Below are 17,896 nucleotides of genomic sequence, written 5' to 3'. Positions count from 1 at the left end.
AATTAAGATCAAAGAAACACTGAGTCCTTCAGATCTCGACATTATGGTCATTGATAATCTAACCCCTAACGATTGGAGAAAGCCAATTGTCGAGTACCTGCAGAACCCAGTAAGGTCAACTGATAGAAAAGTCAAGTATAGGGCTCTAAGTTACACCATTTTAGGCAACGAGTTGTTCAAAAAGAACGTCGACGGCACATTGTTGAAATGCTTAAGCGAAGACGACGCATTTATAGCAGTATCAGCTGCTCACGATGGCCTGTGTGGTGCTCACCAAGCAGGGGCCAAAATGAAATGGATTCTATTTAGACAAGGTTTGTATTGGCCAACTATCATGAAAAATTGCATTGAGTACGCAAAAGGTTGTCAAGATTGCCAAAAACACTCAGGAATCCAGCATGTGCCAGCTAGTGAATTGCACTCTATTATCAAGCCATGGCCTTTTAGGGGATGGGCAATAGACTTAATTGGCGAAATTCACCCAGCTTCATCAAAGCAGCACAAGTATATCATTGTGGCAGTCGACTATTTCACTAAATGGGTCGAAGCCATCCCACTACAAAACGTAACACAGGAAACGGTGATCGAGTTTATACAAAACCACATTGTATATCGATTTGGATTGCCAGAGTCCATTACAACGGACCAGGGCACGGTGTTTGTGGGACGCAAAGTGGCAGCCTTCGCAGAATCTTGGGGCATCAAGCTTTTAACCTCGACCCCTTACTACGCTCAGGCTAATGGCCAAGTAGAAGCAGCCAATAAAGTCCTAATAAGCTTGATCAAGAAGCATGTGGGTCGAAAACCAAAAAGCTGGCATGAATCTTTAAGCCAAGTCCTATGGGCTTACCGGAATTCACCAAGGGAAGCGACAGGAACGACGCCTTTTCGACTGGCCTATGGCCAAGAAGCCGTGTTGCCCGCAGAGGTATATTTGCAATCATGTCGAATTCAAAGGCAAGAAGAAATCCCAAGCGAAGTTTACTGGAATATGATGCTAGATGAAATGGTCAACCTCGACGAAGAAAGGCTCTTGGCACTAGACGTCTTAACAAGGCAAAAGGATCGCATAGCTAAAGCATACAATAAAAAGGTTAGAGATCGATCTTTTATCACAGGGGATTATGTGTGGAAGGTTATTCTCCCAATGGATAAAAAGGATAGAGCTTATGGGAAATGGACCCCCAGTTGGGAAGGGCCATTCACAGTCGAGAAAACGTTACCCAATAATGCTTACGTGATTAAGGAATTGGGCAATCAGAGTCAATGTGTTACGATAAATGGCAAGTATTTAAAAGCATATAAGCCAATGTTGCACGAATGTAAAATCGAATGAAACATGAACGATAAAATTGCCAAATTATATTCATTGATCGAAAAACGTTACAAGTATGGCAAAATACAAATAAAATACAAATAAAACTAGAAACCTAAAAAGGAAAAATGGCTCTGTATCCGTCATATTTAGCTTGCATGGGGGCTAATCGATCCACCAGCGCCACCATCTGGCCCTCAAGTCGAGCCTTCTTTTGACGAGCAACCAAGTCTTCAAGGGAGGCTGCAAGAATCTCGACGACTAACCGAACAAGACCTTCAGGATCTTGCTGATCCAATGAGGCCTGGAGAAAATCGAATTTCTCCCTCCACTCCTCTATTTGGTGTTCTTGAAAGAACACCATTACTGAAAGTTCCCAGAACTCTTCAAACAGAGGTTTGGCCTCCAAGAGAAGCCCCTGGAACTCCTGAAGAGGAATTCTAACGCGTGCAACGATTGGCCTATGAAGCAGTTGATCAATGAGCCCTAAAAGCTCATCAAGGCCAGCAGAGGAGTCATACAGGTTCTGGAAAAGGTTCTCTTGGAAAGCCAAGTCCTTGATACGACGAAGAATTAGTCTGCTATCCATGGTGAAGAACGAAAGGTTCTTGGATCGCAGAAAGAAGGGAAGAATGGAAAGAAAAGAGTTGCTGTTGAAAGACGAGTAGAAAACGGCTTCATTTATAGTAGGGAAGTAACAAACAGACGTATTAATGCAAGCATGCAGTTACCAAAGCATCAGCCAAACACGGCAAGCCACGTCAACCACTACCACAAGTGAAGGAAGTTCTTGAGTCGTTGAACAGGAACGTGATAAAAGCGTTATAAATTATCGTGGTTTTCCAAGAAACTTGGAAGTTGAAAGGTTAGATTAAGCACCAAGTTAAATGGTAAGACTTAGCCATTCAATGCAGGAAGTAATGTAACGAAAACCGATTCGACAATAAAATGCAAATCGAAAAATAAAGCATGTCGAGCATTGCCAATACAAATTCATTCATTAATCAAAAATCGGACAGAGTTACAGGACAGGAATGATTGTTACAAAGTCGGCAACAAAGGCCACAATAGATCCATGGCCATTACAATAAAGCAACAATTATAAAGCCTAAATTCTCGACTTGAAGGCTTCAAGCTGAACCCCAGCAGCAGCAATCCTAGAATCCAAGCTTTGCTTCATACGCTGTTCTGCTGTTACTTCCTTAGAAAGTTGAGATGTCGATAGCATCACGCTCGTGCACTCAGCAGCCAGCGCATTCAGTCGAGAATTCACAGCTGGGCCTTCATCAATCAATATAGCCTTTTGCTTCTCGAGTCTGGCTACCTCCCTGTGAAGCTCATCCAGTCGAGCATCGACGCTCGACAACTCAGCTGCAATGAGAGTCCTCCTAGCAGTCAGCTTGAGAGCCTCTTCTTTCGCGGGCAATAGGCCATTGGTATTGGAAATCACTTGTGCCTTTTTAGTCTCAATGGATTGCTCCACCGCAATGGCTTTGTCAAGCGTGGCCACAATGTCGACCACGAGAGTTTGCAATTCGACGAGAGCATCTGCCTGAATCTGATCAAGTTGTTGGCTTAAGAGGAAGGCAAGCAGTTCTTTCACTTCTTGGCCTAATTGAGGAGTGACTCGGACACTGCCAATAAAGCCAGTATCGAAAACCAGCCCTTTTAACTTAACAAGAGCCGCTTCAATCCGGCTATCATCGGGCACTCCACCAGACTGAGCAGTCTCAGCAATTTCAGCTTGGCGCGGCGGAGACTCGAGATCCAAAGTACCATCAAAGAAGCTCTGGAAGATGGAAAGAGGATCCTCGACCAAAAGAGCACTGAGCCTTTCACTAGAAGTATGAGAAGAGGCAGTCGTCTTAGAAGAAGCTGAACCTCCCTTAGCATGAGGTGAGATCAAAGCGGCTCTAGCATCTTGTTGAAGTCGCTGAGGAGAAAGTCGAGGCTGTTGAGGGGAAGTTTGAAGCTGTCGAGGAGAAGGTTCGGAATGAGCAGAGGCCAGAACATCAGCCTTGGGTGGGGGCATTACGCCAATCACTTGGTCAGGCTGAATGATTGGATCCTCACCACCCTGCACTTCATCATGCGGTATGTTTTCTTCACGAGCAGGGGAAGGCAGGTTCTGCATATCCTGTGGAGGAAAATTAGAAAGGTTATCTCGACATTCTTTGGTATAATAGGGTTCACAACCAGGATGTTGCCAAGCGATTGGTTTCGAGTTAAAATAGAATGTCAGTTTGTCCCACACAGGGTCCGACTCAGTAGAGTCTAAACTCGAGCTAGAGGACTCTAAACCGCTCGAAGAACTAGATGGGGCAATTGGTGGAGGTTTAGAAGAAAACCACGTGGCCCGAGGTACAACCATTTTAGACATGCCAACCCTCTGAAGAATAAAAGTAAAAATGATTGAGAAAGAGGAAAAGGAAGCAAATTGAAACAAGATGTGAACTAATGATTCACCTTAGGGCCAGATGCTCTGAGGGGACTGGAACTGGTTGAACTCTTAGAATGGTGGGAAGATGAGCTGCCAGATTTGCGACTAGACCTTTTCCCGGAGGTCTTCTTGGCTTGAGCCATCTCGACAGGAATTGGTGTAGTACCTTGAAGCATAGGATTAGAAGCCTGTTCATCAACACCCTGTTCACCACCTTGCTGCACTTCCTCACGTTGACTGGCCGATTTAGCCGGGGAGGGATTTCCCACAGAAGATTCACCAGCACCTTTAGCCCTCTGTTGGCTCGCAGAAGTAGTTGGGGTGGCTCCCCGTTTTCGACTCTGAAACAAAAGCAAATGATCACAAAGATATACACGTCGAGTAAAAACGCGACATGCTCAGCATCGGAGACTTCACCATCCTCGACATAGTGATCTTTAATAAACTTACTGAAAGCAATGTTATCTGTCGGAATGGCGATAGGATTAGTGGGAGCAGCGGAAGAATGATAATCGTCACCCACCACCCAAAGGCCAGTGATGGCAGCAACATCGAGAAGAGTGGGAGAAAGCATCCCAAAGGGGACATGAAAGCTATTGGTGGACCGCTCCCAAAAGAAAAGAGAACTCAGAAGCATGGCAGGGTTGCAAGTAATCGGCGACCTCGACAACTGAATGAGGTCGAAAATGCCAGTCACTTTCCAATGCCCAGACTTACTGGCCTCCACCCTGTTGAGCCATCTCAGATAGGCTCCTTCACCAGCAGATGGGTTAGGAGGCGCAGACCTGAAAGCCCTTTTGGGATCTTTCAGAAAAGGGAAGCGGTAAGAAGGTTGAAATGCAAGAATGAGTTCATCCCCACGAATGCTGGGGTGAAAATGCTCGTAGCCCTCAGGGAGACTGTTAGGCCTGCCCTTCTTCGCCTTCTTCAAAGGGCAAAAAATGGCACGTAAATTGCCATTCACAGAAATAGGAATAAATACCTGGGATTTCCAGATAGCCCGTTTCTCCACGTCATACGGCGGATCTGGAATGGGAGTGCGTTTGGCTTCGTTCATCTCGCATGCAGCAGCCAAAGGGAGGACATTGTCAGAACTAGAGCCAGAAGCCATAGAAACGTTCAGAGGATACACCGGGAAAACAGAAACTAAACGATTGAAGGTGATCACAAGCAAAATCAGGCAAAAGGTTGAGTGTTTGAAAGCTTAAAGGTGAAAACTTGAGTGTTTGAAAGAACGGTAAAGCTCGCAGAGGGCCAACAATGGCGTATTTATAGGCAAGTGAATAGTCGGACGTGAAGCCGCATTACAGGATGATGCATAAATTTTTTTTGAAATCCAACGGTTATTTTATTATATAACCGCAAACCCTAATGAAAAGGCTAGAAAAGGGCCATGATTACTCTGAAGTAGAGACGGCACACGACAGACGAAGTCAGACGTCAAGGCTTCTGATTGGAGCAAAAGTCAAACGATGGGATCTCTGATGGGACTTGAAATCAGAAAGGGAAAAGTCGCAAACAGCCGTCAAGTTCCGTCGAAATGCACGGGCAAAAAATGCTTGATCTCTCCAAGGACTGGTAGTCGAGAATCAACATTTTTGGGGGGCATCTGTTGGCCCAATATTTTGGCCCAAGAAAGAAAAACGCATTCAGCCCAAAATACTCAGAGTAGTCGAATTCTGACTAAAAGGAAGGAAAAGGAAAATGCACTAAGTTAATGGGGCAGCCAAATTCGACAACAACAATTACTACTAAACACAGGCACATGTAACACGTGCCACATTGACTAAGTCAAATTCTCCCCACGATGGTCGAAAACGTTGCCAAGAAACGGTTGAGGCAGTTGAGAAACACGACCCTCACCACTACGCATGAAACTTCCGGAACAAGCATCAGATCGTGGGGAATCAGACCCACTAACCCGACCAACAAGGAAGAAAACCGCCAGGGACACGCGAGACATGGAGCTCTATAAATAGGAAAATCTGATTCAGAAAAGGGGTTCCCAACTCAAACTCTGAAAAAATCACCAGAAAGCTCTAATGTCCGCATCAATGAGACTCAAGGAGCAAAACGTGATGATGGAGGAGTATGTTGCAGAACCGACACTTTAGTTTCCCTGCATTTCAGCTTGTTGATTTCCAGTTCTTTTGTGTAGTTCGTTTGTCGAAATCTGCAGTTCATGTAGTTTTCATGTTATTTTAGTTTATTTGACTGTTTTGTAATTGACTCGTGTTCAATAAAATCTAATTTCACATGAGTTGCTCGTTGTTGTCGAAAACACATTCATTCACACACAACACTTTGGCAAAGCGTTTTCTCAAAAGGACCCTGAAATCTAAACTTCCTTTAGTCGAACTAAGAGGATATTTGTTTCCCAAAAATCCAGCGTAAACAGGAGTATAAGGCTTTAAATCAATGTTTCACATGCCAATCAATTGCCATGGTTATATGTTAATATATATTAGGTAGACTTTGATGGCAATGAAGTACTGGTTCATATGCCATTTAAGTTCGACACTTAAAATTGATCGTGAGTATGTTTCTAATGACTAAGAATATTAGTTGGTCTAGTGATGGTTGAAAATGGTCGAAAAGTTTCCAATCGAAATGATGAAAACCTTTGACCAATATATTAAGAGGTTAAGACCAATATATATTCTTTGAGAGTCATTGATTCATTTCTTGACTCAAGTCAGAGAATAAAAATGAAGAATGGCATGTAGCCTTATATATGGTCGAGAATTCTAATGTCATTGGCAAAGCAATAAATCAAGTCAAGTGTTACCAACCCAATATTTCGACCAAATATTTGGAGAAGCTGAGTCCCTAGAGATTCAGAAAGAAATGGCTAGAGCATTCAAATAAGGCCATGAAGTGTTTATTTAATTTTGGTGTTGCAATTCAAAATGTTATTTCTCTCACTTTTTTCGAGAAACAACATTTTGGAGGGCCTCTGTTAATACTAAAATTAAATGCCTTGAGTCAAGAACAACACTTTGTTATTTGAATATATTTCTATTTACATGCCTTATATTTCGACCTGCTTGGCCATTGGATGCATGCTTCAGATATACCAAAGTGGCTTTGGTCGAAATTAATGGTTCAAGTTTGTTATCTCAAATTGGAAGACCAAGTCAAATTGGTAATTGATCAAATTGACAGCACATACTTTGCGGTTACTAAATGATGCTTGGAGTGGGTTTTTCAAATTGTCAAACGGTTATCAAGTGAAACTGGCAGCAGCATAGCATAGCATCATGGAGCAGTTACTACATATTAGGGAGAGTTGTTGCAGGAAGTTATTATTTTATAATCATGCCAAATCAATGGCTGTAGATTGTGTAGTTATTTCTAGTTCATTTGTAACCGTAGGATCTAGTAGTAGTTTTATTCCAAGTTCTATAAGTAGCAAATCTAATTGTAAAATTACTCAGACTCACACAATTACTCAAAACTCTCCATGGATGCCTCCAAGTCTCATGTGATATATGGCTACAAAAAGACTATGAGTGTGCTGTGATTCTCACCTTTAATTTTCAATGCAATTTCATTTCCTTTGCCATTTTGATTTCCTTTTACTTTCTGTTATCCTTTTTTCCTTTCAATCTTTACCTATCTATTCTTTTTTCCCTTTTGTTCATATCGTTCTTCACAAAAAACTCGACCTTGACATTTAAAACGTCTTCACTAAAGAACCCAGAGAGGACTCCGAATCCGGTCCTTAAATTGCTTTTGGATTCTGTTTGTTTACCCTAAATCGGTGTAAACAACTAGTAAATTAATAATTCAAATACATGTTTAATTTTGTTAAATAATGTCTCATATTCGAGTGTCCAGAAAAAATCAGCGTTATAAAAGCTAGCCCCCAATAATATGCAGATGTTTTGTTTCAGGCCTCTAGATTATAATATTAAAAAGAAAAAAGATGCACCATCAATGACTGAGAACATTATTATGACAACAAGCCACATATTAAAGTGAAATATCTAAGTCATCCACCGAGAAATGCAAGAATTCAAATTAAATTTTTGTGTTTTTTTTTTGGAACAAAATTAAATTCCACCTTCAAATCAACATTTATAAACTTTTACTTGTGGAAAGTTGAAGCCTCAAATGATAATTTATTAATTTGTCTTAGGTCAAAATTATTTTTAAAACAAACATTTTTTATCTTAACCAATTTATCCTTAGAATTTGTAACAGTGAGATTAATCCTCCACCCCACAATCACCGCACTAAGCGATAAGGGTGTAAGCCAAAACAAGAAACATTTTTTTCCACTAATAATCTAGTATACAGACCTGAGTTATAAATCATATTTTTGAGAACTAAAATTAAAACTTAAAGCAAGTATCAAATGCAAAAAGATGGAAGCCACAAGTTCTCATCCACATGTAATCACCACAACCAATCATGTAACATAGAGAAACTCACAACACATGCCACGTGTCAGCTTTTCATTAATGTTCAAAGATTTCATTGGATGACATTATCATACTCCATCCAAGTTAATATAGTTGTCTCAATTCTTGTCACTCTTCTCCTCAGTCCTCAGTCCTCAACCAGAGTTTGCAATGGCTCTTGTGAAACCCATTTCCAAGTTCACCAATGCTGCTCCCAAATTCAGCAACCCCAGAACAATTTCACACTCCAAGTTCAGCACTGTAAGAATGTCTGCAACAACCACACCACCATCCTCCACAAAACCAAGCAAGAAAGCCAATAAAACTTCCATCAAGGAGACCCTTTTGACACCAAGGTTCTACACCACTGATTTTGATGAGATGGAGACCCTTTTCAACACTGAGATCAACAAGAACCTGAACGAGCATGAGTTTGAAGCTCTGCTTCAGGAGTTCAAGACTGATTACAACCAGACTCACTTTGTGAGGAACAAGGAGTTCAAGGAGGCTGCTGATAAGCTTGATGGCCCTCTCAGGCAGATCTTTGTGGAGTTCCTTGAGAGGTCTTGCACTGCTGAATTCTCTGGCTTTCTTCTCTACAAAGAGCTTGGAAGGAGGCTCAAGGTAATGAAAACTGAAAACTCCCTCTCTTTATTTCTTCACAATTTGATGCAGAATTCAACTTTGCAAATTGATAGTTGTGGTTTTTATCAATTCAAAGGGGAAAAGATTTAATTTTTAGTTGTTAGAGAATTTTGTTCTTGCTCTATACAGTTAGGTATGAGGATTCTGGTCTTATTTTATGTGGGTTGTTTGATGTAATTCTGCTTATAGCATGTTTGTATCAACCTCTCTTTCATCAGAATCAATTCTGGAACCCAGAAGCTAATCATATAAGCTTCTTTTCAGAATTGATTTTGGCTTCGAAATCAATTATGGAAGAGTTTCCAAGCATGCACTTAGTAAAATCACTTTTGGCCTTCTATTCTTAGCCTGATTTATTGCTTGGGATGTTGATATTGCAGAAAACCAACCCTGTGGTGGCTGAGATTTTCTCCCTGATGTCTAGGGATGAGGCTAGGCATGCTGGGTATAGACTCACCTTGTGCTTTTAAGTGCATGTTTGGATACATGGTGGAAAACTACGGTGAGCCTAAATCACGGTAGACAAAAGCAACTTCCCTTAGCTTTTGTGCTGTCCACTGTGATTTTGGCTTGAATGTGGTTTTTCACCGTGTATCCAAACATCCACCAAGTCTTAATTGTTTCGTCCTTCCATCTTTCCATATGATGGTACATAACCTCATTCTTTTGATTCCATGCAGGTTTCTGAACAAGGGTTTATCTGATTTTAATTTGGCATTGGACTTGGGTTTCCTAACAAAAGCTAGGAAATACACATTTTTCAAGCCCAAGTTTATCTTCTATGCTACATATTTGTCGGAGAAAATTGGATACTGGAGATACATAACCATATACAGGCATCTCAAGGCCAACCCTGAGTACCAATGTTATCCCATTTTCAAGTACTTTGAGAACTGGTGCCAGGATGAGAACAGGCATGGAGACTTCTTCTCTGCCTTGATGAAGGCACAGCCACAATTTCTAAATGACTGGAAGGCTAAGTTGTGGTCCAGATTCTTCTGCCTATCGGTAATTTTTTCTCTTTTGCAAACAATTTTTTGGTTTTCTCTTTTGCAAAGTTGTGTGAATTGATGCTAAATTATAGAATACACAGTGCAGACCTTAACCAATATTGCAAATCAATATCTGTTATATCCAAGATGCAAAACTTCAGTCTAAGAGATCACATTTCTCCTGTCTTTTATTATAAGGTTGTGTTCATTACCTCAACTTAAAACATAATTATCAAATTTGTCTTGCAGGTTTATGTGACCATGTATCTCAATGATTGCCAACGCACAGATTTCTATGAAGGCATTGGACTTAACACAAAAGAATTTGACATGCATGTCATTATTGAGGTTAGTTTGTGTTCATATTTTTGCCATGATCACTGCTGAAAGCCATTTAGGGTGTGTTTGGGGAAACAATTCAATGAAACATTGATGTCAATAAGCGCTTATTTATAAGCTAATTTGAGAAGTTTATTGAAGCAAACTCAAAATAGCTTATGGATACATATAAACGGCTCATTCAGAAGCTGATCTGAGCAACTTATAAACATAAGCTCAAAATAACTTATAGGTAGGCCATAAACTATTTTTACAAGCTTACTCAAACACTTGTATAAGTGCTTATACTATAAGATAAGCTCTTCCAAAATCTGCCTTAGTAATTTACTGTTTGTTTCTACTCATTCTCCAATACTTAAGGATGAATATAGTAACTGACTTACAAAATTTAAGTAATGGAACCTGTGTAACCATGAAAAACACACATGACAAGTAAGAGTTGATCAACATAGAACAAATGCTGAACTCAAATTACAAGCATTTACTCAAAGTAACCTTTCTGGATTGTTTTTTGCAGACAAACCGCACAACGGCTCGGATTTTCCCGGCTGTTCTTGATGTTGAGAACCCCGAGTTCAAGCGAAGGCTTGACCGGATGGTGGAGATAAACGAGAAGATTCTTGCTGTTGGTGAGAGTGATGACATTCCATTTGTGAAGAACTTAAAGAGGATCCCACTGATTGCTGCCCTGGCATCCGAGCTCTTGGCTACATATCTAATGCCACCAATTGAGTCAGGATCTGTAGATTTGGCAGAATTCGAACCACAGCTTGTGTACTGAAGTGTATAATCTCCTTATTTCATTTTGATCTCTATCGTAATGTTCATCTTGAGTGGCTACTAGTACTGCTGCCGCAAGACAGTGCGGAAACATTTACCATGATGAGATCTTTACTAGTTTTATTCATCTTTTTTCCCAACCTTCTTTTTGTCTCTTATTTCTTAAGTTCATTAGAAGTCTTCACCTTACGAGTACTTGTCAAGAGATGATTATTTCCTAAATCTGAACTCATTCCAATTGGAAGGTCTAACCAGCTCTTCTGCCACCCCTCAAACATCGTTCCGTAGCTGTTGATTTTGGTTTTTTCAGTGTTGTTTCGCGATTAAAAACAATGCTTACATGATGATTTTTAGGCAAGTGCACACTCACTGAATTCTTACTATAAACATGAACTTAGGGTGCGTCTGTAGAAAGTTTAATAAGCGTTTATGACCATAAGAACTTATTGCATAAACTCTTTTAGTGCAGGTAAATAAATTGTGAGACAGCGAAGTAAACTGAAAGAAACATAAACCAACAATTTACTAAATGAAAAAGAATATATGAATGTGTGCAAACAACTTAGCAAGAAAGGTAAATGTGCAAGTATACCGACTAACATAAAATAAACTGAAAAAATAATGGGAAAACAATTTTAAATTGACAAGTTTTAACTGAGAAAATAATGAAAATAAGAGGTTTTGAAAACTCAACGGAAACAAAGACAATTTCATAATGGACAAAACTTAAGCTAGAATAACTTGACAATGAATGAAGGTTTTAGATATGAGAATTGACTTCGAACTAGATCGTCATGAAAACCAAAGGAAGCTAAAACGAAAATGACCAACAGACATACAATTTTAGTCGACCACCAACCGACACAGTCTTGCGACGGTTTTTAACCATCGTTAATGTTGGCAGAGGTTTAAAATTGCCACTAAAGCAGATGACTTGTGGATGTCCCATAAAAATGGAATGTCTATATATCATTGCTCAAGCTAAAATGGCTAAAAGTAATGTACAAATGAGTAAACTGACAAACAAACAAACAAAAAGGCACAAAAATAAAATATGAGGGTAAAAGAAATGCTATAAACTAAATAAATGCAAATAACTTAAAATACCATGACGTAAAAGAAATAGGTAACGGGAAGGTGTGCAGGCATTAAAAGTTTTTCTTAATATTAGTGTATATTTGTATTTCAGTTGAGTAACGTGAAAACATTTCATTTCATAAGAAGAGACTCGTTCACTTCTTACCTCGAAGTGAGTGCTAATGTCCGTTAAAACTTGAGCCAACAAATATCCAAACATACCTTTAGTAATTAGCGCAATGCTCATTTGAAAAGTTTAGACAAACGTGAATGCAATTAGTATCACTTCAGGATGAAGTCGAAGCCAATGAGAAAATCATCTCTTAATATTCAATTATAAAGGTGAAGGGTGGGAAACCATAAGAGCATGTGATTTTAATAAATAACCCAAGAGTTGCCAAACAATATAGTGACTATACAGCTTCCAAAAGTTAGACTTCAACATGGCTTGCTATACATTCATCCCACCACCTACACAAACAATCATTGAAAGCTAGATAAAATCAAACATTTAGCACAGAATGGAGTTCCTTCAATCTGATTTACTTTTGGAGCCTGTTTTATCTTCTTTCACAGGAGGGACTAACAATTTGAATGTCCACACTGCCAAAATAGTTGCCTCTATGGGGGCAAGCCAGTATACAAGGATGTGCTCTCTTGTTATGTGATCCCCTCTAGCATAAGCCCATCCCATTACCTGAACATGTCAAACAATGTTCCTTAGCAAGAAAACAAGAAAGGTTTGATCTACAATTCACATAACCAAGGTTCTGTAAACAAAACAATGACAGATAAAAATTGATCAGCGGTACTTACAGCTGCTGGGTTCATACAACCACCAGTAAGATCAGAGCCAAGTATGTGAAGCGTTAGCTTGGAAAGGCTGGAGATCCAAGTCTTCATGAAGAAACTTCCAGGAATTTTTGTGGCAAGCCCAAGTGAAACACTTACAATTGCAAATGTCAGTAATCCTTCTGTCAATGCGCCCCGATGGATGTCAATATTCAAACGTGGTCCACGCCCTACTTCAGGAATGGTATCAATGAGAAGTTTAACTCCAACAATAGATCCAAGAACCTGAAGAGATTAAAACCATGCATATTAGAACGACAATCTTCAATTGAAGTTGAGTTTAAGATATTAACTTATTTGGTTGAGATGTATAAAAATGGTTCATCTATACTAGAACATGATGCAGCACTTGGTACCCCTGCTTCCTCACACATTAGACATCACCACATATACATGGGTGTTCTGTGGTATGTTATATCTGAGCAGTACTGTGTTTCTACACAATATCTCATCAATACATGCCAGAGCAAGGACGCCTAAAGCTTTAAGTATAATAAGAAACTCGAAAAGAAATAATCATGATTGTTCAGATTTTGACCCATAAAACCAGTCATCTAGTCACATTCACTTATACACCAGATTCGCCATACTAATAGTGGACTCAATCACTAGTAAAAGATCTACAGAAGATTATCTCTGAGGAGATTACTGTCTTCTTTGTGAACTCTAATGATTAACTACCAGATATCTTCACTAAATACCTTCAAAGTGGAATGGTAGTGTGTATATATAACAAGCTTAATGCATATGCACGACCTCGCATGTTAAGTGTTAATATTAATTGTCAATACCATTAATACTGATATCCCATGTAAACAAAAACAAAATCCTGTTTTGTTTAGGATGTATATCAATCCCTAAATAAAAACAAAATTCCTATGAATGAGAATGTCACAAGACTTCAATTTGTGCTGGCAGTGCCCAGTTATATGTAGTTCAGCTATATATAAGTATATTGCACAAGGGCACTCTGTGTGTGTGTGTGTGTGTGTGCGCGTGTGTGTGTGTGTGGATGTATTGGAGGCAAGGATGGGAACTGTGTAGAAAAAAAAATAAGTACTTGTATTGGGACACAAACACACAGTAGCCTGAAAGGATAGTTGGAAAGTGAGATGTGCTTAAAAGGGTAGAAACATATCTTAGAAAAATTATGGGGATAAATGGAGAAAGAGAACAAAAAGACTAATTCATGAGATTTTATTTGGACCCCATCATCAAATGCCCCAACCAGGGTGACAATGCCTCAGCTTAGATAGATACCTCCAAATAAGATATGACAAGTCAATTAATCACAAGTACCTTTGATTTTGTATTCAACATAAATTATCCCAACAGCATAGAAAAGTAAAAACTTGCTGAAGCTGTAAGCAAATGCACAGTTAGGATAACTGCCTTTAGAACCCTCAAACAATCAGGAACTCTAAGTAAATAAAAAAAAAAGGAAAAGAACAGAGTAGAACCTATTTTATTTTCACATAGAATTTTTTTATAACTACATGTATTCATATTCAGTCTTAAAATCATATGTAACATAAGTCCTCCTAATCAACTTGTGATATGAACACAGGTAAAATCAAACATGAGAAAAGTACACAGACCAAATCTTCAGATATAATTTCAATAATCAACAAAGGAATGTTTTTGCTTCAAAATCTTAATTATACATGTATCTAAGAGTAGGAATGCCTAGTGCCTACAAATAAGAGTTAAGCCGTCTTCTGCACGCAGAAAATTCAAAGATATTCTAATTGCATCTCAAATGCTCCACTTAACACGAGAAGAAACAGGTGTGTTTGCACTCGTGACACGGATATCCAAAGAAGAATATACCCCACCCACGGTCCCTGATTGTATCAAATATCGATCAAGTTAGCCCCGATGTTTTCTTCTTCTAAGGACTAACTTGCCCGACACAGGGACGAAATTGAGCCAAGCATAAGCATGTTTGGATCAGTTTTTTTCTTTTCATAATCAATTTTGACACCCACAAACTGCACCTAAGCTTTTTCACATAATTGATTTTGGCTTTCTTTTAAAGATTTCCAAACATACATGATAATAATTATAATCCATATCAAATAAGCTATGTAAGGGGAGAAAAACAAAAGAAAGAAGGAAGAAGGTAACCTGGGCGGGAATTCTAGAACCAAGACAGTAGATGAAGTTGCTGAAATCTCCAGAGATAGCACCAGACAAAACGGTGAGAGGGTTGTAGGCCCCACCACGGGTAACCTTAGCAAGGAACGCGAAGAAGAACATGTTGACGACAGAGAAGACAATCTTGACAATCTCACCGACATGGTCATGACCCAAACCCAGATATTTGAAGACGAATATCCGAACCAGAACACCAGACCATACCCACATGAAAGAAAGAACGAAATCTGACACCACAAGCCTCGTTCGTCCCACCATCATCATCAACAACAACAAGAAGAAACAGAGGTGTGATTCGTGATCAGGAACACGCTGCTACATGGGCATGTTTGTTGTTCTTGTTCTTGTGGTGTGGGCATGAAAATGGAGATACCAAACTGCGTGGTCATGTCGTGGACGAAGCAATTTTATTCTCAAATAGTAAATTGAATTGATTTCCACCAATAACAAAAATAATAATTTAGAAACCACTTATCTTAAATTCTATTGGTTCACACCACCTTTATTTTTATACAAAAATTTATGATCATTTTTAAGTTTTAAATCGATAGCATGCCGAGAAACAAATTAAAGTTCAACACACTTGATACATAATAAGACTCTTTAAGCATTTAGTTGATGGTTCGATCTATAAGCATTAGGGGTGTGTTAACAATAAAATATCTGATTATTGAAAGTGATTCATCTCTAGCAGTAGGGTGGGTTAACAATAAAAGCAATAGGCCGTGGAAATTGCTTAACGCTCTGAACCAAATTGATATGTGGCTGATTGAAGTGAATTGCCTAAAAGTGAATCATATATTCAGGGAAGCGAATGGTGAAGTTGACAGATTGGCTAAAAGAGGAGCTGAGTTTACAAGAGATCTCATTTATTTTAAAGAGTCCTTTTATTTGTAATAGCTTAGTGTTAGATTTTCTTGTTCTTTCCTAAATACTAGGTATTATACCCGTGCGTTGCACGGGTTTATTACAACATTTTTTAACATTATATAATAATAATTATAGTTTAAATTATTACATAAATATTAGAATAGTTTTTTTTAATAAAAAATAATTATTGTGTTCAACATTTCAAAAATTTTGAAAAAAAACTTTTCAATAAATAGTATTGGAGTTCTCTTTATAAATAATTAATATTGCTCAAATTTAATAATTAATATTTAATAATCAGCATTAGATCATTTTATAAATTTATTTATTTATTTAATAATGTGAAAAATAATACAGTCCATTTGAGAAAAGATTAAACAATAAGTTTTTAATGCCATCAAGACAATTATTTTACCCTTTTTTTTGTACTTTTTACAGAGAAAGTCATTTTTTGAAAAGGGCAATCACAACTTTTCAAACAGGTTTAGACATTTTAAAGTGGAGAAAAATAAAGTAATGTCATCTTTGTCAACTATAATAAGATATAAATTAAATAGATTAAGTATTATGTAATAAATTTATATTTATTCAACTTTGGTCATAGCTTATTTTCTCTATTAAGTTTGCTCAAAATTGTTTTTACAAATATATAATAAGATCATAAAATTATATTGAGATTGTTTCTTCAAATAAAACACATACATTATATTTTTTTTTTGAACGTTACGTTATAGTTAATAGTAAATAACTTATAGCGTCATTTTAAAACTTAAACTATTTTATCTAAATTATTTATTGATAACATTATTTTGTCATTAATCAAGTTTAATTTTATTATTTTTCCCTAAAGCAAAATTCAAGTCAATTTTTAATTTTATGAATATTATTATTCAATTTTGGTAGTTGAATAACTTTTAACAATACAATTTTTTTCATTTTTTAATTTAATTATTTAATATATTAATTACAAAGAAATTTGTTATTGCTTCCTTTATTTTAATACAAAGGTAGGAAGATTTTACTGCTTAATGTGTTCAATAAATTTTTTATGATAACTAAATTAAAAAATAAATGACTATGACTAATATATATTTTTTGAAATATTTTTGTATCTAATTAAATATTTTATTAACCTCCCTACCTGAAATAAAAGTGTAGCTTTTGTTTATTAGAGTGTCTTGTTTCGTTTTTTTTTTCCATACGTTTTTAGAGAACTAAAGAGTTATGTTTCAGGAGTCTTTTGTCATGTTTTATTCTACCTTATACAAAAAACATAAAAATTAGTTAGTAGTTGAATAACTAAATGATTTGAAAATTTTATTGATAGCTTTTGTTTAGTTTAATGTATATAATACAATTGAATTATACATTTTTGTAGGTGTTTGAATAGCTAATGACTTAGACAATTTTATTCATTTTTAATATTTTAATTTAATTTATTTAATACAAAGGAAAATGTTAATACAAAAGGTTCAAAGTAACTTTTACATTTTATTAGGTGGTGTAAAAAATAATAATAAGTTTTATTTGTTGTTTTTTTAAATTCCTCAAAATATGATGAATAATTATTATTAAATTAATTTTAATTTTAATATATAACAAATTAGAAAGTTTTACAATTAGAAAGAAGTATAAAAAATTACTATTAACTACGTAATATTGTTATTAATGTAAATTTAGTTGATTTCAATTATTATTATTACTTAAAAACTCCCCTCATGTAGTAATTAATAATTAAAATTTAAATAATATCAATATTTAATTTAAAATATGAGAAATTGAAAAGTTTAACAACTACTAATTAATAATTAATAATAAGTGGATGTATATTAAAACTTGAATAAAAACTTGTTTAACTTCATTATTTAATGCATTTAGTACATATAGCTCAAGTGAGCTTTACATATATATATAGATTGCTCTGTGGGTTTTTGCTTACTGTTGAAAATAGAGGGCTGTGTTTTTTGTGGGTTTGCTTGTGGTCTAGTACTCTTTTTCCTCTCTTGGGTTTTTTCCCACTGGG

At 37.1% G+C, this 17,896-nt stretch overlaps 2 protein-coding genes across 2 annotated transcripts; one reads left to right on the top strand and one right to left on the bottom strand.

The window, feature by feature from the left end:
- The first annotated feature begins 8,287 nt into the window (after positions 1 to 8,287).
- Positions 8,288 to 11,057, top strand: LOC130730002 (magnesium-protoporphyrin IX monomethyl ester [oxidative] cyclase, chloroplastic). Its single transcript, XM_057581872.1, has 5 exons — positions 8,288 to 8,785; positions 9,187 to 9,251; positions 9,487 to 9,814; positions 10,048 to 10,146; positions 10,655 to 11,057. Exons 1-5 carry the CDS (start codon positions 8,333 to 8,335, stop codon positions 10,916 to 10,918), a joined length of 1,209 nt encoding a protein of 402 aa, XP_057437855.1. The 5' UTR covers positions 8,288 to 8,332; the 3' UTR covers positions 10,919 to 11,057.
- Positions 11,058 to 12,348: 1,291 nt separating this feature from the next.
- On the bottom strand, positions 12,349 to 15,404 carry LOC130730003 (probable aquaporin SIP2-1). Its single transcript, XM_057581873.1, has 3 exons — positions 14,974 to 15,404; positions 12,811 to 13,071; positions 12,349 to 12,691 (listed from the first exon to the last, which is right to left on the bottom strand). Exons 1-3 carry the CDS (start codon positions 15,265 to 15,267, stop codon positions 12,527 to 12,529), a joined length of 720 nt encoding a protein of 239 aa, XP_057437856.1. The 5' UTR covers positions 15,268 to 15,404; the 3' UTR covers positions 12,349 to 12,526.
- Positions 15,405 to 17,896: the final 2,492 nt, after the last annotated feature.

Source organism: Lotus japonicus, chromosome 1 (genome assembly GCF_012489685.1).
Source record: "Lotus japonicus ecotype B-129 chromosome 1, LjGifu_v1.2".
Classification (NCBI taxonomy): Eukaryota; Viridiplantae; Streptophyta; class Magnoliopsida; order Fabales; family Fabaceae; genus Lotus; species Lotus japonicus.
The sequence above is the reverse complement of the archived record's forward strand: the minus strand, read 5'-3'. Positions and strand labels throughout refer to the sequence as shown.